General features: G+C 40.7%; 1 protein-coding gene across 1 annotated transcript in view; it reads left to right on the top strand.

The window, feature by feature from the left end:
* Window positions 1–8,421: 8,421 nt before the first annotated feature.
* The window catches only part of LOC308102580 (E3 ubiquitin-protein ligase TRIM35-like), a gene marked incomplete at its 5' end in the record, with an annotated part of 614,451 nt that continues 596,118 nt past the window's right edge, over window positions 8,422–26,754 (top strand). Inside the window, one exon of the mRNA XM_080452348.1 lies at window positions 8,422–9,219. Within this exon, the coding sequence (XP_080308474.1) occupies window positions 8,422–9,219 (798 nt within the window). The remainder of the gene's footprint in view (window positions 9,220–26,754) is intronic.

Here is a 26,754-nt window from a genome sequence, read left to right as displayed (position 1 = left end):
CTCATCCCCAAGTCATTTAGAATAATAAAAAATGAATGTTAAAATAGTATTTTGATATCAGTAAAATTAGGCAAAATAACAAAACCCTAACCTAACCCTAAAACCAAAATAAAGTAACCAAAATCCAAGAAAGAACCCTCCCAAATCCACCATATAACCAATTTTTTTACATTAGTATAAACCCATTTTGTTTGAATATTTTATTAGGCAGAAATTGTTTTTTGAGATAATAAATTGGTAAAATCAGGCAAAAATATGAATTAAATAACATAACCCTAACCTAACTCCTAATCCTAACCCTAAAACCAAAATAAATAAACCAAAAACTGGAAAAAAAACGAACCCAATCCGCCCAGAACCGTGAAAAAAACGGACCCAATCCGCCCAGAACCGCAAAAAAAAATGTCGCGCACGCGCGCTTCGCGGGGGGTCCCTCGCGCGCGCCCCCCAGCCTCAAGACAGATTGACGCCCCTGGTGTGTGTGTGTGTGTGTGTGTGTGTGCACACATAAAGGGAGGGTGAGAAAGAGCGGCTGACAAGAGAGGGAGAGAGAGAAAGAGAGAGAAAGAGAGAGAGTAATTACGTCAGTGCTGAGTGTTGATATTAGGAAAAGTTCTCCACCAGGTCAGGTAGGATATTGTGGGTCAGCATGAAGAATCAATTAGATCCGTCATGATCACATGACTATAGAGATCATGATCACATGACTATAGAGATCATGATCACATGACTATAGAGATCATGATCACATGACTAGAGAGATCATGATCACATGACTAGAGAGATCATGATCACATGACTATAGAGATCATGATCACATGACAGAGATCATGATCACATGACTATAGAGATCATGATCACATGACTATAGAGATCATGATCACATGACTATAGAGATCATGATCACATGACTATAGAGATCATGATCACATGACTAGAGAGATCATGATCACATGACTAGAGAGATCATGATCACATGACTATAGAGATCATGATCACATGACTATAGAGATCATGATCACATGACTAGAGAGATCATGATCACATGACTAGAGAGATCATGATCACATGACAGAGATCATGATCACATGACTATAGAGATCATGATCACATGACTAGAGAGATCATGATCACATGACTATAGAGATCATGATCACATGACTATAGAGATCATGATCACATGACTAGAGAGATCATGTGTAGCGATGTGTGTGATGTTTGGACAAAATCTGAAGGCTTGATATCCAAAAATGTGTTGTACATAAGTCGGCCTGCTGGTGGCGCTATAAAAGGCAGATGTGAAAAATGCAGGGCAAAGGTTTTACCTTGGCCTCTAGGGAGTGCGCATACAACGTTTTACACAGATCGGTGCAGTTAGAAGTAAAAACACAAATCGGCCTGTTATAGCGCCACCATGAGGCTGATTAGAAAAAAATCTAGTGTCATTTCTTCCTCAGCCTAGTGAGTGATGTGTGTGCAAAATGTTATGGATGAATGGTTTTCTCCACCATGTGTGTGTGTGTGTCAATGTAATGCACTATCTATGTAAAGCGCTTGGGATAAAAGTGTGATATAAATGCACCATTTACCTGTATATTTATGTTTCATATTGTCATATATTTCATGTTTCATATTGTCATATATTTCATGTTTCATATTGTCATATATTTCATTTTTCATATTGTCATATATTTCATGTTTCATATACAACATGAAATATGTCATGACGGATAATAAAAAACTAAGGTGCCTGAGCATAGCAGCAATGTATGTATACTGTGCATGTTATACTTATACTGTGCATGATATACATATGGACGTTAAGGTGCTTAGAGGAAAAGAGCACAATAAAAAAGACAAAAAAAGTCAGTGCGTTATACATGATTAAGGTGCAAAAGGTCAGTGCGTGTCCATCTAGGGTGGGCTGACCCTAGTGTAATCCGCAAGTAGCTCCATGAGGGAGTGCAACAAAAAGTCATTTGTACCTGGTGTAGTCCACAGGTGTGTCCGAGGGGGAGCTAAGTCCAAGTCATTGTCCCTGGTATAATCCACAGGTGTGTTCAGGAAGAGCCAGAAAAGTCTGCACCGCCTGTTGTCAGGCTGCTGAACAAGGCCTATGCCTCATTCAGCATTCTGACAGCAGCCGGATTAAAGCTGCACCAGAGCCTGGTGGTGGAACTCTTGATACTGCGGTAGAGCCCCTTGCCCGGTCGCGGTCGTTGTAGGGGTTTGAACAGTCTGTGACTTGGGTGGTGCTTGTCCTTGATGATGCGCTTGGCTTTGACAACGCACCGCTTTTTGTACAGTTCCTGGAGCGCTGGGAGCTCGCTTCCCATTATTCGCTCTGCCGATCGCACTACTCTCTGTAGGCTGATCTTTTCTCGGGCAGTGCAGTTCCCGTACCAGGCCGTGACACAGCCTGTTAGGATGCCTTCAACAGAACTGTTGTAATACAGCCTAAGGATGCGATGTCCTACTACGAGCTTCTTCAAGCGGCGGAGCCAGTACAGTCGCTGCTGAGCCTTTTTCCTCACGTGTGTGGTGTGCGTCTCCCATTTGAGGTCCTCCTCGATGTGTACTCCGAGGAACTTGAACTCGCTGACCCTTTCCACTGCAGCACCGTCGATGAGGATGGGCGCATGGTCTCTCCGCGGCCTCCTGAAGTCCACGATCAGTTCTTTGGTCTTGTCGACGTTAAGAGAGAGGTTGTTCTCCCGGCACCAGAGTGCCAGTGAGTTGATCTCCTCTCTATAGTCAGACTCGTCGTTGTTGACGATTCGGCCGTCAACAACGGCCCGCGTACTTTATGATGGTGTTGGAGACATGTGTGGCTATGCCATACGTGTACAGGGAGTAGAGGAGAGGGCTCAGCACGCATCCCTGGGGTGCTCCGGTGTTGAGGGTCAGGGGGTCGGATGTGATGCTGCCCATTCTCACCACCTGATGTCGGTTGGACAAGAAGTCTTGTATCCAGTCGCACATGCTTGGGTGTAGCCCTAGGTCTCTGAGCTTTTTGTCAAGTATTGCTGGGACAATGGTGTTGAATGCTGAGCTGTAGTCCACGAACAGCATACGTACATATTTGTCCTTCAGCAGCTTGTTGTCCATCTGCGAGAGGACGGTGTGGAGAGCCATGGCAATAGCGTCGTCGGTGGATCTGTTTTTGCGGTATGCATACTGCCACGGATCCAGCGAGGCAGGTAGCGTGGAGCTGATGTATTCCCTAACCAGTTTCTCGAAGCACTTGCTGACGATCGGGGTGAGAGCGACAGGTCTCCAGTCATTCAGGCATGTCACTTGGGCCTTTTTGGGAATGGGCACAATGGTTGACATTTTGAACCCTGCAGGGACCATAGCCTGGGAGAGGGAGAGGTTAAAGATGTCAGCGAAGACACTCGCCAGCTGGTCTGCACATGCCTTAAGGACCCGGCCTGGAATCCCATCAGGTCCGGCTGCCTTGTGGATGTTGACCCGTGCGAAGGCTGTACGCACTTCTCTCTCCGAGATGGTTAGAGGGTTCTCCTCTGCTGGTGCTGCTGATGGCCCCGCTTGGCTGCCGCGGTTGGGGCTGATCTCAAACCGGCCGTAGAAAGTGTTCAGTTCGTTGGGGAGGGAGGCAGGCGGGTTCACCTCGCTTCTGGTTCTTGTTTTGCAGTCTGTCAAGGTGTGTACCGCCTGCCATGTGCTCCTGATGTCGCCATTGCTGAGTTGGTCTTGCATCTTTTTTGTGTAGGCCTTTTTCGCCTTCCTGATGGTGCTGTTTAGGGCCGCGCGCGTCGTGTTGCGCGTTTCCACGTTCCGTTCATGCAGATGTGCACGTACTCCGCTGTCCATCCATGGTTTCTGATTGGGATAGATCCGAACTGTCTTTTTTGGGACTATGTCAGCTATGCACTTACTGATAAAGCCAGTGACTGAGTCTGAGAGTTCGTTGATGTTATTCCCAGCGGCGTTCTTAAACATCCCCCAGTCAGTCTGGTAGAAGCAGGATTGTAGCATAGCGTCTGTGTCCTCAGACCAGATTCGGATTTCCTTCTCAACGACCGGCTCCCTTTTTAGCCTCTGTTTGTAGGCAGGTAGCAGCTGGATGGCGTAGTGGTCAGAGCTTCCTAGCGGTGGGTGGCGGAGAGCTTTGTATCCATCCTTGAAGGGCGTGTAGCAGTGGTCAAGAATATTGTCACCACGGGTACTGCAGGTGACATGCTGGTGGAATTTGGGAAAGACCTTTTTTAAGTCTGTCCGGTTGAAGTCGCCTAGGCAGATGACTGCGCAGTCCGGGTGGCGATTTTCTTGTGCACTGATCGCCTGGTGTAATTCCCTCATAGCTGTGTCCTTATTAGCTCCAGGATGAATGTAAACAACGGCTACAATCACAATGCTGAAGTCGCGTGGTAGGTAGAAAGGACGGCAGGCTATGATTAAAAGTTCAAGGTCTGGTGAGCAGTGACTATCTAGGATTTTAACATCTTTGCACCAGTTGTTGTTGATCAAGGCACAAACTCCCCCCCCCCACGTTGCTTACCGCTTAGTACAGGGTCTCTGTCTTTCCTATACACGGTGAAGCCAGGGGGAGTGATGGAAGAATCAGATGCTAACTCCGTTAGCCACGTCTCTGTTAGCACAACAATAGACGTGTTCCTTGCATCGGTGTTATATTTAACGCGCGCCAGTAAGTCGTCCATAGTGGTCACTGTTCTTGATTGTTAGCATGCTACTCATCAAAAATGTGGAATGCCCTACCAAAAGGAGTAAAGGAGTGTAAAACCCTACTCACTTTCAAAACTGCCCTAAAGATACACCTTCAGGAGGCTGCAATTCGTCTTAACCTACCCCCCCCCCTCCTTAATTTTCCTTTATTTTTTTTCTCTCGTCATACCAGTAACCTGAAAGCTGATTGTATGACATTCTGTATAGTAGTGTGTATATCTGTCTGCCTCTTATATGACATCATGATTTGTGTGCATGGGGTTCTCATCTTAAACAAGCTTAGTGCTTAATGAGAGTTTCCAGTTTAGTAGACCTTGTATTGTGAATTTGTACTTCCATGTACTGTTATGTACTGTCATGTACTATTCTCATGTCTTTCTAAATAAACTACATCAATCAATCAATCAATCAAGTGAGTTCTCTCTAACGCTCTGCCAGGTGAGCTGCTCTGCTCATAGACCAACATTACACTGCCGTGAGAGGTCTCCGTCTTTAGTAAAAATAAACAAAACTATTTTGCTACTCACCAAAACAAAGGCTGTTTTGTGTTGTTGAAAGTCTATTCTCCAGGGTGGGAAGAGTCTCAGCATCCCACCTTCGCTGTATAATACACTTTTGGGGCAGAAAATAACATGTGTACCGCCAGACGGAAATGATTGTATTTACTCCACTGCGCCCCCTACAGATCTGGTCAATATAAATTACCATTGAGCAGATCTGTAGAGTGCGCAGTGGAGTAAATACAATAATTGTACAAGGAAAGAAAATACATTCTACAGTTGGTACAGCTACATGGTCTTTGTAATAATGTTGTCATGAGCTGCAGCATTGATTACACAAACACTACCTGTCATAGTATATATGACAGTCTTGTATCAAGGCTAGGTATAAATGAGTCACAGTGAAGCTATCAGTGTATGATATGAATAACTATTGAGTTGTGTGTTTGTCTGGAGGGAGTGATACTTGACACTTATTAAACCATTAGTTTGATCTAAGTGTGAAAACAAACCATAGCGTTGTCCCAGTTCTGTAGAAATAAACACAATGCTTGTCCTGTCAGTATATAATCAATGGCTTTCACAAAAATCCACTTTTGTCATGTTGTTATGACAGACTTACTGCCAGTAATAATCTCTGAATCTGCAGTATTGCATTTTTATAAAGTGTTGTTCTTGTTTTGCTGTGTTTTACACCTACACAATGGTGGAGTAACCAAGTAACTGAATTTACTCAGTACTGTATTCAAGTACAATGTTGAGGTACCTTGAGTATTTACATGTTCAGTTCTCTATACAGTACATCTTCTTCTCTAAATCTCAGAGGAGAATATTGTGCTTTTAATTCCACTGCAGTCATTTAAACACTTTATTTACTACCTTCTTTGCATATTTAATTCTGTATACGTAGTATTACAATACATACATTAACCAATTAAAACCCATTTTATACTTGTGGTATTGAAAAATAGCCGATTTACAAGCTCACAATGAGCTTGTCGATCTGCTATTTTTGTGAAATGGGACATTATGCATAATGAGCACTGAGAGTATATTTTTCTGCCAACATTTTCGAACTTTTACTCAAGTAGAAGTTTTAAAGCATTTTTACTTACTTTTTACTTTACTAGTTTTAAGGCCCACTATGACTCTAGAGAGTGTACAAATGGAACCAAAAAATGACCTTTTTGATTCCATTTGTACACTCTCAGAGTTAGACCTGTAAGGGTCCATTTGGAACCCCCTCAAGTAACCCAGAGGTATACAATACTGTATGTATGATTGTATTTGTTTATACATTTCTTTAATGAAGACTGATTTATTTATTTTCAAATCTAGGAATGGTTAAAGGGAAGCGTTAAGGAATCAGACCGTTGAGAGGGAATGGTTCAAATCCTACAGGATCCCAACCCTACCTGAGACAACACAGTAAACACAGAGGTTGGTATTTACACTCCTCACTTGCCAAACACACCAGATGTACAATTGATTGATTGATGTACTTTATTTAGTAAGACATGAGAACATCAGTACATGGAAGTACAAATTCTCAATACAAGGTCTACTAAACTGGGAGACTCATTAAGCACTGAGCTTGTTTAAGATGAGATCCCCATGCACACAAATCATGATGACATAAGAGACAGACAGATATACACACTACTATACAGAATGTCATACAATCAGCTTACAGGTTACTGGTATGAAGAGTGAAAACATTTTTTTACAAGAGAAGAAAAGGAAAGAAACACCTTCATTTCCCCTCGGGGATGAATAAAGTAACTACCAACCAATGGTGTTCTGAAGAACAATATACATTATAATAATTATGTCTACAGGCAAAACACGTGGAGTGAAGCTTTTCACTTTGTAAAGGCAACCTAACAACAAATAATTGCCAGTGAGGGATATGGTGTGAACTGTGAAGCTTTTCCAGACGCGTGGTGTTGACAGTAAATCAGGTCTTCTCTTGAGTGCATTTAAAATGTTTATTATGATTGCAGGATGATAACAGCAAAAACAAAGCCGGGTGTTTAACGGATAACTAACCAACTAACTGTGATAAGAAAATAAACCAAAAATAACTAAAAACAAACAGAAAACAAACGAAAACACGCACGGTTGAAAAACTGTTTGGCTTCCCTCTGTGATTCCCAATCCCTAATGCTGTGCACCTGTGACACCCCCAAATAGGCTGTACCCCCAAATTGGCTGAGTCTCCGCCTATGCCCAGGTCACTTCAGTAGTATCACAGCACCATCACAATACAAATATTAAACCACAATCAAATTGGCTGCAACACAGTTATTACACTGACGGCATGTTCAGGTTTCAGTACTCTGGGTTTATGGGTTAAGTTGTCTCTCCGTTCTAGACTGTTCTAGACTCTCCTCCAATTAAATAATAATAATACATACAATTTATATAGCACTTTTCTAGGTTAAAAAAAGGCTAAATACTATAAAAGAAGGGTAAACAAAGGGGGGTTGGGATTTATGTAGGGAATGCAAGTCTGGCCACAGAGAAAGGCCTGTCACCCCAGGTTTGCTTATTTGTTCTGGGGACGTCCAGGAGGTTGGCATCACCCGACCTGAGGGAGGGGGCGTGGTGTTGGAGGAGTTCAGAGAGGTAGCGGGGAGCCTGGTTGTTGAGGGCCTTGTAGGTGGTGATTAGTATTTTGAAATCTATTCTGTGCTATTGCAGTAGTGGAGTCTGGATGTGATGAAGGCATGGATGAGTGTGATGGGCTGGGGCGAAGGCGGGCAATGTTGCAAAGGTGGAAGAAGACAGTTTTAGGGATCTGGTTGACATGGGACTAAATATGTTTGGGGCATACGTCATATGTGTATCAGATTAATGGCAAATTTGTGTTTGTGTGTGTGTGTGTACTTTGCAACAGGTCTGTGGTGGTGTGTCAAAGCTCCGCCCCCTGCCAGATCCTGCCAGACTCATCTGAGACGATTAGATTGACCTTCAGATCAAACACAACTTCCAGTGAGGAGGACAGACTGTCTTTCCACATCAGCTACAGGAGGGAATACTGACCCAGACCACTGGAACCTGCTGCTGACTCTGTCAGCTGAATGGACTTTAACAACAACCACGATTCACAGTTAAAATAAACTTCAGGGAACATTCTAGAGGAGGAAGTGTTACCACCAATGATTGACTTCCTGTATTGAGCAGAGTGTTTGTAGCTTCACTCGGAGACTAAATGGCTTCCACGTCGTCTCTTCCAGAAGAGGATTTTTCCTGTCCTGTGTGTCGTGACATCTTTAAAGATCCAGTTCTCCTTTCATGTAGCCACAGCTTCTGTAATGCTTGTCTGCAGGAATGGTGGAGACAGAAGACAATAAAGCAATGTCCAGTTTGTAAGGAAATACATTCAACAGATCATCTACCCCGTAACCTGGCTCTGAAGAACCTGTGTGAGGCCTTCCTACAGGAGAAACGGAGAGCTTCAAAACGTAAGAGAACGTGGTCAGGGTCTGAGGATCTCTGCAGTCTGCATGCTGAGAAACTCAAACTGTTCTGTCTGGAATGTCAACAGCCAGTGTGTCTTGTGTGTCGAGATTCTAAAAAACACACCAACCACAGTTTCAGACCCATCGATGAAGCTGCTCTGGATCACATGGAGGAAGTCCAGAAATTACTGAAGCCTTTACAGGAGAAACTGGAGGTCTTTAATGAAGATAAAAAGCTAAGTAACCTAACAGCAAAAAACATTAAGGTCCAGGCCCGGCACACAGAGAGACAGATTAAGGAACAGTTTAAGAAGCTTCATCGGTTTCTTAAAGAGGAAGAGGAGGCCAGCATCACTGCCCTGAGGAAGGAAGAGCAGCAGAAGAGTCGGATGATGAAGGAGAAGATGGAGGGTCTGAACAGAGACATATTAACCCTTTCAAACAACATCAGAGCCATAGAGGAAGAGCTGAGAGCTGAACACATCTCATTCCTGCAGAACTACAAGACCACAATGGAAAGACTCCAGTTCACACTGCAGGACCCACAGCTGGTCTCAGGATCACTGATAGACGTGACCAAACACCTGGGCAACCTGACCTTCAGAGTCTGGAACAAGATGAAGGACATTGTCTCCTACACTCCTGTCATTCTGGACCCCAACACTGCCCATCGAGAATACACCCTGTCTGATGATCTGACCAGTGTGAGAGGCGGAGAGGAACAGCAGCTTCCTGACAACCCAGAGAGGTTTTACGATGGCAATGTCCTGGGTTCTGAGGGCTTTAACTCAGGGACTCACAGCTGGGATGTTGAGGTTGGAGACAATAAAAACTGGGAAGTGGGTCTGTTAGCAGAGTCTTACCAGAGGAAGGGAGACGGAGGGGGTCAACTCTGGGCAATATGGTTAGAGGGAGGTAAATACGCAGCAGAGTCCCCATCATGGTCAGACACTGTTCTCTCATTGAAGCAGAAACCTCAGAGGATCAGAGTCCAGCTGGACTGGAATGAAGGAAAGCTGTCATTCTCTGATCCTGATACTAACACACACATACACACCTTCACACACACTTTCACTGACACACTCTTTCCATACATTAGCACTGGTGATGATACTGTCCCTCTGAGGATGTTACCAGGGAAGATCAGTGTAACTGTGGAACAATGCAGTTAGACATGATGAGATGATGATGAGTCTATAAGGGGGAATATATTACTCTATATATACTCTATATATTAGTTTAGTAGAATATGTGATTATGTTGTGGTCAACGACAGTCACATTAACAAGTGTTTCCTAAAGCATTGGTTCTCAAACCTTTTCATGTCGAGGACCCCACAAATTGATATGTTGACTATCCAGGTTAAATAAGTTTTATTGTAAAATATTATATCTTGAGTAAAACTAATACCCTTGATGTTATCCCTCTATAATGACTGTCTGTAACATCACATTTTTGGGCGGTGTAGCCGCCCCTATAAGTGGGGTTGGGACACCTCATTAGTACACCCTTCGCTGTACTGTGATTGGCTCATAATTAGTACACAGGTTCATGGGTTTAAGAGTAAATGTACTTAGTTACTGTCCACTACTGTTCATGGGTTTAAGAGTAAATGTACTTAGTTACTGTCCAACACTGTTCAATGGTTTAAGAGTAAATGTACTTAGTTACTGTCCAACACTGTTCATGGGTTTTAAGTACTGCACATTGGCTCTGATGGGATCCAACTGCAAGATGAATAGAATGGCTATTTGTCTTATTATGCAGAATGTCTCCTTAATGTGCAAGAATTCATATTTTTTTTTTTTAAACACTTTTTTTTAAAGTGAGCTTCCATCACTGTGATGACCACTGTGATGACCACACCGCCCACTTCACACTGGGTGTGATTTTTTTTTAATCAAACGAAGACATTCGTACTTTTCAAACTGATTGTATAGGGCATTTAACTTTGATAAATAGCCTACATTTTGTTACAAATTTAGTAATTCATAATTCGAGTATATTCTGTATTCAGATATGACTGATTCATATTACGTTCTGATCTGCCTAGTGACAGACAAGACTTTGGTGTCAACTTGGTGGCCACAGGCATAACTTCATAATGTCATTCAAATTAATTTATTAGCTGTTGAAAAAGTTGATTCAACAACGTTCAGACAAGGGCCAAGTGACTAAAACAACTAACTGACTTACCAGAAAACACAGCGGAAATGTATGAATATGTCCTGTTGCTACCGTTAAAGTTCACTTTAAAAGAGTTGACATTATTGATTTCTATATTGTACAGATCACTTAAGATGAAAGGCAGAGTGACAAGACTAGTGATGATGTCACCAAGAGACACATACTGGAGCTGCTCCATAGATGGTTAATGGAACATTAGAACATTATGATATAATAATGGAACAATATAGAATCCATCCATGGTGATTTAGCTATGAACTCAGAGCAGTAAGACTAAGTAAATACATTCAAGCTAAACTCATGTGGATGTAATATTAACAATTCTATGAGCCACACAGTTCAGTCTCAAATGGACCTCAGCTCATATAAAGTGTTAATGTTCTGATATCCAGTTTAGGGAGACTGTTTTGAGACACTGATTCAATATCATTTGAATAGAACAATATACATGTTTTGGTGTGTATTTTTGCATGTAATCACGGCCCCCATATAAATGTAACTGTGGGTGTAACATAGATTCAGGTTCACTTTTTCTCACTTAGATGCACTGGTTACACTAGATGTCACTATTGACTCTATTATCAACCTAGGAAGCTGTACAAGAACAATGTGAGAGTTAAACAGTAATGGTCATGTTTCTTGTAGACATGCTATTGTAGACAGCAGGTATTGCTAATAGTAGACATGACATGCAGTGTTACAGTGTTGTCTACTGTCACATAATATGCATTTGGGGGGGCATTGCCCCCCCTTGCCTATGCCTAGATCCGGCCCTGTTTACTACCTTTACAATACATACACTAACCAATTAAAACCTCTTTTATACTTCAGGTATTGAAAAATAGCAGATTTATAAGCTCACAATGTGCCGCTTCCAGTTGTGAGCTTGTCGATCTTTAATTGTTTAATTATTTTTGTGAAATGGGACATTCTGCATAATGAGCACTGCAAGTATATTCAGAGTGTTTGTAGCTTCACTCAGAGACTAAATGGCTTCCACGTCGTCTCTTCCAGAAGAGGATTTTTCCTGTCCTGTGTGTCGTGACATCTTTAAAGATCCTGTTCTCCTGTCATGTAGCCACAGTATTGTGTTAATTAAACATAATGTGTCCAAACAATTGTTACTCACTGACTATTTATTCCAGCTCCTCCTGTTGGATAGAGGAGACATGACTTGTGCTCATGGATAAGACGAATCCCGACAAGATGTTGGAGAGCCTAAACAGTATTTGCCTCAAAAGGGAATAATGTGATGTGATTCTGTGCTGTGGAGGAAAGGAGTTCCCCTGTCCATGTGAACATTGTTGATCTGGTGTTTTTAAGTGAATATATTCAATTCTGTCTTGGCTTTCATGTGAGCCAAATCCCATGCTAAATGCAATCAATACTCAAATAAAAATGACAAAGGACTAAACCATCAACATTCCAAGTCAAATATTAGAATTTTAAACCTGCACAGGCAATGTTTACAACTGGCATGATGGAGTCAAGACAGGAAAGGGTTGACATGATCGATGTGGAACCTCAGGTGATGGAGATGTTGGTGAGCTATGCCTACACTTCAGAGGTAGTCATCTTCACGCAAAATGTGCAGGTAATTTTGTCATCTTAAATCTTATTAATTGTCTCCATTTTGTCCAACATCGGTGCTTAATATCATTGTATTTGGTCCAGGCCCTGCTAGCAGCAGCACACTTGTTAAATGTCACAGCTGTTCAAGAGGCCTGCTGTCGTTACATGGAGAGTCACATGGAAGAACTGTGTAGGGATTCACTGCTTGGCTGACACCTACTCCTTTAAGACGTTGGAGAAGCACATCATGGATTACATTCTGAAACACTTCAATGTTGTGTATCAGCCAGTCAGACATTGAAGGATACAGATACAGACATTGAAGGATACAGATATTTGATCAGCCACACAGGCTGATCAAATATTAAAGGTGTTTTATTACTATTAATCAACCTGTCAACACCACAACTGACCCAAATGAGTGTAGAAATATTGAGATTGAGAGGTTATTTCAGGAAGTATAGTGGAGTCATAATATATCAGCTACTGTATTATGCTCTTAGGAAGATTTCCTCTCTCTCTCTGTGGACAAACTTCTTGCCAGCGACCATGTCAATGTGACCAAGGAGGAGACAGTGTTTGAGGCTGCCATGTTGTGCAAGCAGAGCTTTGAAAAGGTCAGTCCCTTGTCAGTGTTTTACCTGATGAAAGACCATGGAGAAGTCAAAGCCATGCGACTGGCAAAGCGATCATAATGTTAAAGTTAATTTCAGTTAACTGTTGGATGGGCATCTTACAAATAAAATACTTAATAGGGTTCATTTGGTTCAATGTGTTCACGTTTCTGTGTTCACTCTACTAAGTTAATTCACAGGAAGCACAACTAAAGTATAACTACAACGATACGTATGTGAGCATCCACACTGATAAAACAGTAAACAGAGGCACCAAACGCTGTGCAGTCCAGCTGTGTCAGAGCACACACAGAGAAGGGAGAGAGATCTCTTGAGTGCTGAAAGACACATGCATATGGATAATCTGACTCTGATTATTAATTTTAAGGAGGTGAGATAGTTGTACCCTACCTGAGATAATGACAGTTAACCTACCAGCTAGTGTTAGCTGTATAATAGTCTCCTCATCATCTACATTAATAACACAATCTTTTGAGGATTAGTGACAGATTGCATCCCAGATGTCTGATGGATTTTGAATGGATGTCAATGCTTCATAAAATCGTTGAAATTGATCCAAATAATATTGTCGGTATCGTGCTTGGTGTGAATGACCCTTTAAATTAACACAGTGATTTTAATGTGTGGTCTGCAGAAACAACAATATTTACCATTGAGTGTGCAACAGGACACACGGACGGACAAGGGCAAAAGCATTGTCTCTGCCACGCCTTCGGCCTGGGGGAGACATTAATAATAACAACAACAACTAGGTATGCAGACTGTAAAATTAATACTTACTTCCATCATGTAATTCTGTAGTAATAATGTAAGCACAAGATATGCTAGGTGTCTTTTGTTATGGGCCTTTCACATTGAAATGGACCCTGACTGCAGTTAACTGGAGGAGAGCTGGGAGGAGGTGTTTGTCCACTCCAAGACAAAAGGGAGGAGTTACTGCTTTACTACATCAACACAACACAGACGGTCGGACCCCAGAAAACACACAGATACATACAGAGAAGACACCATTATTACCTCAGTTCAACTTTCAGACTGCACTCTTCTTCAAAGTGACCTTCTGAGAAAACATTGGTGTAAGATAAGATAAGGATGATAATAAACCCTATGATGTACACACCAGATATATTAAGCATCTGCTCTGTGGCTTAAACATTTGTGACACTGCTGCTAAAAATGTTATACTTGTCATTATCACATGTTTATTATACTGCTGTTCTGCCTGCCTCTACCTTTATTTCTCTCAATCAGTGTTGTTTCTTATTTTATAGTATTATCTGGTATTGTATTGTATTGTAACAGTTCCACTGCTTGTACCATGTATGAGTGTGACAAATAAATATTCTTGATTCTAATTGCTTATTACTTATTTGTACTTCACTGCTTTATTTCAACAACTGATTTCTCGTTGCTATTTATCATCACATTTATTACAAATGCACTCTAGAAGGAGCACGTTCAGTGAGAGACTCATAACGCCAACATGTACCACTGGGAGACACAGGAGGTCATTCCTACCTGTGTCCATTACACTTGATAACGTGTAAGGGGCATTTAATCGACTGGATTGTACAAGGTATTATGTGACCAGGGCACCTATGCCCGGAACAGAATACCAGACTTTCACCCAGAGAATACCACAAAATTCACAGTTCAGAATACCAAATGTCAGGTTTAAAAGAGGAGCAGAGATGTGTTTCCAGTTCAAAATATATGCCATTTTATTTAGGCACAGGGCAGATGCTTTAATAATACCTTCATGATTTAAGCAAACATACGTAACCACATGGACACATTCACAGAAATTGCCAATCTAGCGTCGTTAAAACGGACGCCTGCCGTTACGTTTTTCTCACTTTTACTGTAACATGTATATTACTGTGATAGAACACATTTCTACAGGACCTGTGGATATCCTTGTCTTTCTGGGCTTAAACGAGAAGTTGAATATTTGAATGATATAGCACACATAGAGGAACTGTAGTGGTGAAACCTTTATTAAAAAAAACAAAACAAAAACATAATAATTTCCCCAACAATCTCAACAATACACATGGCAACACACAGTGAACAGTTACACAAACCCAGTAGTTTGTCAGCATTTTACTGCACCATTATTTACTGCAAATCAATGAACATAATTATTGCATGAATATGAATGAATATGACTTGCTAAATCCTGACCAATGTGGACAGACACAGTGATGCTAATATTGTACTACCAGTAACTGAGTAAGTAAATGAGCTGGAGGGAATAATGCTATAAAGATAAATGTAAAAAAAACTACAAAGAAAAAGGAAATCTCCATCATGTTGAATAGAAAATAAGATCCATACACAAGATAAAATAAAAACCCATCACGAGAAACTATTAATGTTTATTTTCTTCAGTCATGTCGATTGTCAGATTATCTCTCTGCTTTATCATTGTCATCCTGGATAAGACTGAATGATCATATAAGTGTCTGTGTGACTAACTTAAACTAAAGGCTAGAGGCCACTTTATGAGTCCTCATGTGTCTTTTTAGAGGAGCCTTTGTAGCAAAGCCTTTACCACAAACTGTACAAGAAAATTGCTTTTCGCCTGTATGAGTCATCATGTGTGTTTTTAGATCACCCTTTTGAGTACAGCCTTTACCACAAACTTTACAGGAAAAGGGCTTTTCGCCTGTATGAGTCCTCATGTGTGTTTTTAGGTCACCCTTTTGAGTACAGCCTTTACCACAAATTTAACAAGAAAATGGCTTTTCGCCTGTATGAGTCCTCATATGTGTTTTTAGATCACCCTTTTGAGCACAGCCTTTACCACAAACTTTACAGGAAAAGGGCTTTTCGCCTGTATGAGTCCTCATGTGTGTTTTTAGATTATCCTTTTGAGAACAGCCTTTACCACAAACTTTACAGGAAAAGGGCTTTTCGCCTGTATGAGTCCTCATGTGTGTTTTTAGATCACCCTTGTGAGTACTGCCTTTACCACACACTGTACAAGAAAAGGGCTTTTCACCTGTATGAGTCATCATGTGTCTTTTTAGATTACCCTTGTGAGTACAGCCTTTACCACACACTGTACAAGAAAAGGGCTTTTCGCCTGTATGAGTCCTCATGTGTTGTTTTAGATCACCCTTTTGAGTACAGCCTTTACCACAAACTTTACAGGAAAAGGGCTTTTCGCCTGTATGAGTCCTCATGTGTGTTTTTAGATCACCCTTGTGAGTACAGCCTTTACCACATACTGTACAAGAAAAGGGCTTTTCACCTGTATGAGTCATCATGTGTGTTTTTAGATTACCCTTGTGAGCACAGCCTTTACCACAAACTTTACAGGAAAATGGTTTTTCACCTGTATGAGTCCTCATGTGTGTTTTTAGATCACCCTTGTGAGCCCAGCCTTTACCACAAACTGTACAGGCAAAGGGCTTTTCGCCTGTATGAGTCATCATGTGTTTTTTTAGATTACTCTTGTTAGTACAGCCTTTACCACATACTGTACAAGAAAAGGAATTTTCCCCTGTGTGAATCATTATGTGTCTCTTCAGATGTCCCTTACGATTAAACATGTTGCCACACTCTGCACAACTAAAACTTTTCTTCCCCGTGTGACTCCTCATGGAGTGAGTTTGTTTAGATGATTTCAAGTCCTGGGACACCACATTTTGTGTGTTTTGTGATTTTGCTGTATTTATAGCTGACTGATCTCCCCTAGTCTCCTCCCAGTCATCACTGTCTTCAGTGTCTGATTCAGAACAGTGTGAAGAGAGGAGCTGGTCGTCACTAGTTGGTTGTGATGTTCCACAGTCCTCTACATCAGCTTGTGTTTTCATGTGTTCAGTTGATGTGCTGGCTACAGGCTCTGTCTCTCTGTTTTCATCATCATCTTCACTTTTCACTGCTAGTAATGTCAACGTTGACCCACCAGCCTCTTCTGGTCTGTGAAGTAGCTCCTCCTGTTCCTCTTTAATCTGTGGAAGTTGTGGTTCCTCCTGGACCAGACTGGAGCTCCTCTCATATTTTGGAGATTTTGATTCTTCCTGAGCCAGACTGGAGCTCCACTCCTCTTCAGGGGAAACCTCCTCTTTACACACATGGGCGAGCAGGAAGCCTAGGAAAAAAGATACAATGAAACTCTATAGAACTAGAAATAGTACATGATATCATGCAGTGTTCCCTCTGCTTTATGAAAAGATGGTGCACATACATCCACTTCAGTGTCCAGGTGCAGGAAAAACACAAGTTCAACAAATACAAATAAATGATGCACACTGGGGAAAAAAGCTCAGCTGTTTTAATTGCTTTATTTTCCTTTGTTTCCTGTTTTCTGTCTTTAGTAGTTGGAAGAACTTCAGCTGTAAATAAACTGCTGCGCTCTGTGCTGAAAATAATGTGCAGGCATGCAAACAGCCCCGAGGTGAAAAAGGTGACAACATGTTGTTTTCTTTCGGGTCAGGTGTCACACAATTGCCCTATTTGGGTTCAAAAAGGTGACTGTAGCTGAAAAGTGACACTTTTGCATGTCTGAATGTGGCCCTTTGTTTACATTGCAGCTCTCATAGAAGATGCGAGGTGAGCTGAATGAGAGGCGGTCCCTATTATTTTTTAATGACTTGTAAATGTTAGATGAGTGAGTCTTCTGATTAGTTAATACTGAAGTAGAATTAACTGCAAAGCTTCAGTGAACCCAATAATACTTTTTCAACCGAACCATCGTACTCAGTACCGGCCCACTTTCACCAATAAAATAAATAAAGAGTGCTTAAAACTTACTGAGATCCAGGTGGTTTTCAGGTTCCTGTTCAAGGTAGTCTTCAGGTTCCTGTTTAATAGAAACGGTCCTGGCTGGAGAACTGATCTTCACTTGCAGACTGGACTCCACACACTGGTCTGGAATGAAGGAATAGAATAAGCACTTTAATAATAAGGACTTTGATGTGATATAAATAAGGAGGACTAGACTATATATAGAGACTATAGACATGTTTAATATTAAACTTTAATATTAAATGTAATCAAAATGGAGCCTAATGGTTGTTCTATTGATCTACAAATAATGATCCCCAAAAGCAGATCTACAACCTAACAACACTTTGCCATGCAAACACTGTGTCATACATGCAGTGTGTAGTTTGATGTTGTAACAGACATACCTGCAGTGTGTAGTTTGTCCAGCAGTTTGTTTTGTTTCTCCAGCAGAGTTTCTAGTGTCTCTATCTCTCTCTGGAAGAGGTTGCACATGAACTCTGCAGCCGCACTGAGGCGCTCCAACACAAACACTCTGACAAGCTTCACACAACAAACATCAGCACCACGCTGCTGTTTGTCCAAAACACACAATATCTCCTCTCCCACCGACGTCATGTGTTCATTTATCTTCAGCCGTACAGACTCCATTTGACACGTTTACCTTCTTCACGTTTTTCACCAAGACCACAACACGCACTTACTTCCGAGTCAACGTGTTTCACACATGCGCATTGAAGGATCCAGGCACCGTTGCCTTCTTAGTGCCTTTCGCCCCCTGGTGGAAGAGGTGTGTAAGTGAAGATAGAGCCTCCTGTAGCTGTGGAAAGACAGTCTGTCCTCCCTCACTGTGAGTCCTGAGAGTTTAACTGTGGTGTGTCCTGGAGTCTGAGCAGGAGGACAGAGTGGACATTTGGAGTGAAAACACCACCTTTTATCTTGAAGAGGAGAAACTCAGAAACACCTCCTCCCACCTCCTCACATTCGTCCAGTTCACTGCAGTCAGGGTCCATTTCAATGTGAAAGGCTCATAACAAAAGACAGTGCAATGATGGGCCATCATCAGAGAAACATTTACATAGATGCCAGTTCCAATGTGTTTTGTTTCATCAACATATTGACTGTTTTTTCTTTGCCAAAGAAAGCAAACCCAGAAACAAAAACATTTACACTTGTAAACCTGTGATGACACAAAAGTGGATTCTGATTATGTCAAAAGTTAATTTAGAAGTTTAGCTATTGATATATGGTTATTCTATGGAATTGTCCATTCAGATAACAAAATGTTACTTCTCTGTGAAAACAAGTGTGTTTGTTGGACATTACAATGATATGCCATCATGCCACCCTTTTCGTTTTTGAAAATGTACGGAATTCTGGGTTATATCAGCACTGCACACAGAGCGCTGAGAGTGGGGAGTACTTTTTATGTACTCATACAATAGAACCATATCAATGTTTTAGTGTGTATTTTGCATGTAATCACGGCCCCCATATAAACATAACTGTGGGTGTAACATAGATTCAGATTCACTTTATTCTCACTAGATGCACTGGTTAGGTACATACATGGACATGCAGGTTTCCCCTGCATGTCCACTAGATGTCACTATTGACTATTATCAACCTAGAAAGCTGTACATGATGAACAATGTGAGAGTTAAACAGTGTGAATGGTCATGTTTCTTGTAGACGTGCTACTTGTAGACAGCAGGTATTGCTAATAGACATGACATGCAGTGTTACAGTGGTGTCTACTGTCACATAATATGAAATCAAACCATAGCGTTGTCCCAGTTCTGTAGAAATAAACACAATGCTTGTCCTGTCAGTATATAATCAATGGCTTTCACAGAAATCCTCTTTTATCATGTTGTTATGACAGACTTACTGCCAGTAATAATCTCTGAATCTGCAGTATTGCATTTTTATAAAGTGTAGTGTAGTGGAGTAACTGAATTTACTCAGTACTGTATTCAAGTACAATATTGAAGTACCTTGAGTATTTATATTTTCAGTTATCTATACAGTACATCTAGTTCTCTAAATCTCAGAGGTGAATATTGTGCTTTCAATTCCACTTTATGTATGTATTTATATTCATTATTACAAAACATACATTAACCAATTAAGCCCTATTTTATACTTGGGCAATTGAAAAATAGCCGATTCAATGGTAATTTTATCGACTACTCAGGCTTTTGTCAGCACCCCAGACAGTTTTTAAGTTGCTTGATTTAGTATTTAGATGTTTCATATTCATTTTATCAGACAGGCCCCCTTCCTATACAAACCAATTGTAACGTCAAACTCAGGAGACCGTGTTTTTTCAATTACTTGTTTCATTTATTTGTAATATTTGTTTTATGGGGAGGGGGTGTATGTGTGTGTTAGTATCAGGATCAGAGAATGACACCTTGCCTTCATTCCAGTCCAGCTGGAATCTGATCCTCTGAGGATTCTGCTTCAATGAGAGACTACACACACTTGAGGTGTGTCATTGTCTCCAAGTATCCCCCAATTTACACATTCTAGTATCTAGACTGTGGGTCGTTGAGCTACAGTCATTCTCTAAGTACTCTCTCATTCCAAGAACCCTCAGTTTGATTTACATTAGGCCACGCAATTCACATGTATATGTATTCCTTTGATAACTATTTATGTTGGTAAAGAGTTAAAAGAGAAATTCTGTTCAAATAGCAATTATTGTACATTCTCCAGTTATACAGTACTTATGTGAATGGATGGTGAAGATTGTCCTAAAACCTCACATTGAGAACCACTGATACACTATTTTTTTTATTATTAATTTATCATTTATTTATACAGATGATGTCATTGAGACTCATTCTCAAGACACCCTGTTCAGACGTAGCTTATAGACACACTGTTTACATGACATGTGGATGGACAAGTAGGCAAACAGTTTAATATGGCAAATTGTATTTGTTCGTGGATGACTCTGCACTCCTGGTCTCGGACGAGGACAAAGTGCAGGTTGAAAAAAACCTTTTAACCTGGGTTGCATTTTAGAGAACAGTTTGGGGGGGGTACAATACAATTCAATTAAATAAATGAAAAAGGGCCCCTCACGTATTAGGAGGGCAAAAATTTAGTTATAATGGGATTGTATAGGAAGGGTCTGATGAATGAATATCATATCTAAATACTGAACCAAGCAACTTAAAAACTGTCTGGGGGGCTCACAAAAGCCTGAATAGACGATAAAATGACCCAATTATTTTTTTAAAGTGAAATATCCCTTTAATATGGCAAATTGTAGGCCTATTAAAGGGCCTATGATGACTCTGCACTCCTGGTCTCAGACAATGACAAAGTGCAGGTTGAAAAAAAACATTTTAATTACCTACCTGGGTTGCATTTTAGAAAATGAAAAAATGGAAACAGAGGTAATCAAGAAAGTCGACCAAAGAACAAGACTTTGGGGCAGGGCCTCCTCGTTGGTCAGTAGGAATGCTCTGAGGACACTAGCTGGAGCACTCATCCAATGTCATTTTGACTCTGCATGCACCTCATGGTGCTCTAGCACCTCAAAGGCATTAAAAACACAACTTCAGATCTATCAAAACTAGCTGATCAGGTTACTTCTAAACCCACACATCTCATTCCCCCCAGATTCGGCACAAACATGGGGATGAATTCACTCTACTGTTATGGTGGCATAATAGTAAAAAGAATGCTCTACCAACAGCCATCAAAGAGTGTGGCTTCCTACCCTCCTTCAAAACCACCAAAAAAGAGAACTTTGCAACTGGACCTAGACAAGTCTTCTAGCTTGCCAAAGGAAATTACCCCCCACTGTTTTACTGTAAATATACTTTTACTGCTCCTAGTATTTATGATCTTGTATGTATGTTGTATGTCTTTATATGTCTTGGTGAATTGAATATATAAACATGAACATATAGTGTACCTCAGGTGACAATATAGTATGCAGATGTATAATATCTGCACAAAATGTTGCACTGGATATTGAAGGGAATGTAAATAAATGTGTTTGGTGCATCTCATGGGTTTAGCAGGTCAGGACTTAAACTCATCCACATTTAAAGGGTACAGAAAGTGAATTATTTGTTAACATTCCCCCGTTCTGTGTGCCGTGCAGATACGCTTAGAAAATAGCTGATCTACAAGTTCAGAAAGCATTGTGATGTGAAGTGTTGTGAGCTTGTAGATCGGCTCTTCAAAGAAAAGGAAGAATTGTGAACATCTGTGAAAAATGTGGAATAATCTTATAAAGTTTGAACAACACAAATCTTATGGGGGATCCTGGGACAGAAGCAGTTATCAATTATCCTTGACATGAAAATGTTTGAAATTGACTTGACTATGCAAAGTATGACACAATTATCAATACAGTTAGGCTACTACTGTGAAAATGACTACAAGTGGGTAATGTTTAAACATGGCTATCGATTGTAAAATGGTGTAATTATGAATTGTGAATGTAAGAAAGTGACTTGCCATTAATATGCTACTGTTCCAAAAGCATTTTGCACGTTTTCTAAAATGAAAAAAGGTAATGTCCAAATACTTGTATACTGGTACATGAAATTGTATTAGATTCAGATACCACTCGGCTAACCTTTTTATAATCTAACATGACAATTGTTTTGCACAGCTAAGAACTTTATCAATCATTAATACTGACAACTCTGGGTTTGCTTTCTTTGGCAAAGAAAAACATTCAACATGTTAATGAAGCAAAGGACATTGAAACCTGTGTCTATGTAAATGTTTCTCTGATGATGGCCCATCATCATCATCTCCACGGTGGCTTTTGTTATGAGCCTTTCACATTGAAATGGCCCTGACTGCAGTTAATTGGAGGAGAGCTGAGAGGAGGTGGGAGGAGGAGGTGTGTCTCCACTCCAAGACAAAAGGGAGGTGCTCCTACTTATACTCCTACATCAACACAACACAACACACACTGTCCTGCTCAGTCAGTGCTTAGAGTCAGACAGACCACAGAACACAGAGACACACAGAGACAAGCAACTGTTATTATTTCAGTTCAACTTTCAGGCTGCACTCTTCTTCACAGGACCTTCTGAGAAAACATTGGAGTAGGATCCTAAGTTACAGGTAAGAGAATATCATATGACAATAAACCTTATAATCTTCTGAATTTGTTGGCAATTTTTACATAAAGTAATTGAATTAGTAACAAGCCCATTCAAATGTCAGTAATTGTAAGTGTGTTTATTGAAGTGGCATATATTTCACTCATTCTACCGACCTTTCTACTCAGTGGTGGAAGACTTTAGTTTTTTATACTTAAGTAAAGGTTGCAATTGCACAAACATACTACTGATTTGTTACAAGTAATTAAAGTCATATATTCAATTGGAATAAAAAGCTGATGGGACTATAAATTCTGTTTCTGATGCCTACCAAGTTTTGACACAAGTCATATTGAACCATCAGAGACATATTGAGAGTTATGTTCTAGTCAGTTTGCCTGAACAAGACAGTTATAGATGTAAAATAACTGTCACAGCCAGAATCTGATCATTTTAGGTCAAGGTTCGTCAAAATGTAAAATCAACAGGAAGTTTTACATAATGTATCTCTTTGCAACAGGTCTGTGGTGGTGTGTCGAAGCTCCACCCCCCCCCCCCCCCCCTCAAACACAACTTCCAGTGAGGAGGACAGACTGTCTTTCCACATCAGCTACAGGAGGGAATACTGACCCAGACCACTGTAACCTGCTGCTGACTCTGTCAGCTGAATTGCCTTTATTAACAACCACGATTCACAGTGAAAGTAAACTTCAGGAAACATTCTAGAGGAGGAAGTGTTACAGTACCACTACTGACTGACTAATTTACTGTATTAAGCAGAGTGTGCGTAGCTTCACTCAGAGACTAAATGACTTCCACGTCGTCTCTTCCAGAAGAGGATTATTCCTGTCCTGTGTGTTGTGACATCTTTAAAGATCCAGTTCTCCTGTCATGTAGCCACAGCTTCTGTAAAGCTTGTCTGCAAGAATGGTGGAGACAGAAGGAAATAAAGGAATGTCCAGTTTGTAAGGAAATCTCCTCTCATATTTTGGAGATTTTGATTCTTCCTGAGCCAGACTGGAGCTCCACTCCTCTTCAGGGGAAACCTCCTCTTTACACACATGGGCGAGCAGGAAGCCTAGGAAAAAAGATACAATGAAACTCTATAGAACTAGAAATAGTACATGATATCATGCAGTGTTCCCTCTGCTTTATGAAAAGATGGTGCACATACATCCACTTCAGTGTCCAGGTGCAGGAAAAACACAAGTTCAACAAATACAAATAAATGATGCACACTGGGGAAAAAAGCTCAGCTGTTTTAATTGCTTTATTTTCCTTTGTTTCCTGTTTTCTGTCTTTAGTAGTTGGAAGAACTTCAGCTGTAAATAAACTGCTGCGCTCTGTGCTGAAAATAATGTGCAGGCATGCAAACAGCCCCGAGGTGAAAAAGGTGACAACATGTTGTTTTCTTTCGGGTCAGGTGTCACACAATTGCCCTATTTGGGTTCAAAAAGGTGACTGTAGCTGAAAAGTGACACTTTTGCATGTCTGAATGTGGCCCTTTGTTTACATTGCAGCTCTCATAGAAGATGCGAGGTGAGCTGAATGAGAGGCGGTCCCTATTATTTTTTAATGACTTGTAAATGTTAGATGAGTGAGTCTTCTGATTAGTTAATACTGAAGTAGAATTAACTGCAAAGCTTCAGTGAACCCAATAATACTTTTTCAACCGAACCATCGTACTCAGTACCGGCCCACTTTCACCAATAAAATAAATAAAGAGTGCTTAAAACTTACTGAGATCCAGGTGGTTTTCAGGTTCCTGTTCAAGGTAGTCTTCAGGTTCCTGTTTAATAGAAACGGTCCTGGCTGGAGAACTGATCTTCACTTGCAGACTGGACTCCACACACTGGTCTGGAATGAAGGAATAGAATAAGCACTTTAATAATAAGGACTTTGATGTGATATAAATAAGGAGGACTAGACTATATATAGAGACTATAGACATGTTTAATATTAAACTTAAATGTAATCAAAATGGAGCCTAATGGTTGTTCTATTGATCTACAAATAATGATCCCCAAAAGCAGATCTACAACCTAACAACACTTTGCCATGCAAACACTGTGTCATACATGCAGTGTGTAGTTTGATGTTGTAACAGACATACCTGCAGTGTGTAGTTTGTCCAGCAGTTTGTTTTGTTTCTCCAGCAGAGTTTCTAGTGTCTCTATCTCTCTCTGGAAGAGGTTGCACATGAACTCTGCAGCCGCACTGAGGCGCTCCAACACAAACACTCTGACAAGCTTCACACAACAAACATCAGCACCACGCTGCTGTTTGTCCAAAACACACAATATCTCCTCTCCCACCGACGTCATGTGTTCATTTATCTTCAGCCGTACAGACTCCATTTGACACGTTTACCTTCTTCACGTTTTTCACCAAGACCACAACACGCACTTACTTCCGAGTCAACGTGTTTCACACATGCGCATTGAAGGATCCAGGCACCGTTGCCTTCTTAGTGCCTTTCGCCCCCTGGTGGAAGAGGTGTGTAAGTGAAGATAGAGCCTCCTGTAGCTGTGGAAAGACAGTCTGTCCTCCCTCACTGTGAGTCCTGAGAGTTTAACTGTGGTGTGTCCTGGAGTCTGAGCAGGAGGACAGAGTGGACATTTGGAGTGAAAACACCACCTTTTATCTTGAAGAGGAGAAACTCAGAAACACCTCCTCCCACCTCCTCACATTCGTCCAGTTCACTGCAGTCAGGGTCCATTTCAATGTGAAAGGCTCATAACAAAAGACAGTGCAATGATGGGCCATCATCAGAGAAACATTTACATAGATGCCAGTTCCAATGTGTTTTGTTTCATCAACATATTGACTGTTTTTTCTTTGCCAAAGAAAGCAAACCCAGAAACAAAAACATTTACACTTGTAAACCTGTGATGACACAAAAGTGGATTCTGATTATGTCAAAAGTTAATTTAGAAGTTTAGCTATTGATATATGGTTATTCTATGGAATTGTCCATTCAGATAACAAAATGTTACTTCTCTGTGAAAACAAGTGTGTTTGTTGGACATTACAATGATATGCCATCATGCCACCCTTTTCGTTTTTGAAAATGTACGGAATTCTGGGTTATATCAGCACTGCACACAGAGCGCTGAGAGTGGGGAGTACTTTTTATGTACTCATACAATAGAACCATATCAATGTTTTAGTGTGTATTTTGCATGTAATCACGGCCCCCATATAAACATAACTGTGGGTGTAACATAGATTCAGATTCACTTTATTCTCACTAGATGCACTGGTTAGGTACATACATGGACATGCAGGTTTCCCCTGCATGTCCACTAGATGTCACTATTGACTATTATCAACCTAGAAAGCTGTACATGATGAACAATGTGAGAGTTAAACAGTGTGAATGGTCATGTTTCTTGTAGACGTGCTACTTGTAGACAGCAGGTATTGCTAATAGACATGACATGCAGTGTTACAGTGGTGTCTACTGTCACATAATATGAAATCAAACCATAGCGTTGTCCCAGTTCTGTAGAAATAAACACAATGCTTGTCCTGTCAGTATATAATCAATGGCTTTCACAGAAATCCTCTTTTATCATGTTGTTATAATAATAATAATAATAATAAACTTTATTTGTATAGCACCTTTCATGACATGAAATGCAGCTCAAAGTGCTTTACAGAGCAATAATACAATTACAGTTAGAACCAATTTAACAATAAAGCAAACAAAGATAAAATAAAATAAAATAAAAGCAAGCAAAAGCAAAGGCATAAAACAACATTAAAATAGGGAATACAGTGAGGAATTAAAAATCAACCAAAGAATCAGCTAAAAGCAAGAGTGAAGTAATAGGTCTTGAGCTGTGCTTTAAAGCTATCGACAGAGGCT

This window comes from Gymnoscopelus braueri (assembly GCF_963280865.1).
Source record: "Gymnoscopelus braueri genome assembly, chromosome: 16".
NCBI classification, from domain to species: domain Eukaryota; kingdom Metazoa; phylum Chordata; class Actinopteri; order Myctophiformes; family Myctophidae; genus Gymnoscopelus; species Gymnoscopelus braueri.
The sequence above is the reverse complement of the archived record's forward strand: the minus strand, read 5'-3'. Positions and strand labels throughout refer to the sequence as shown.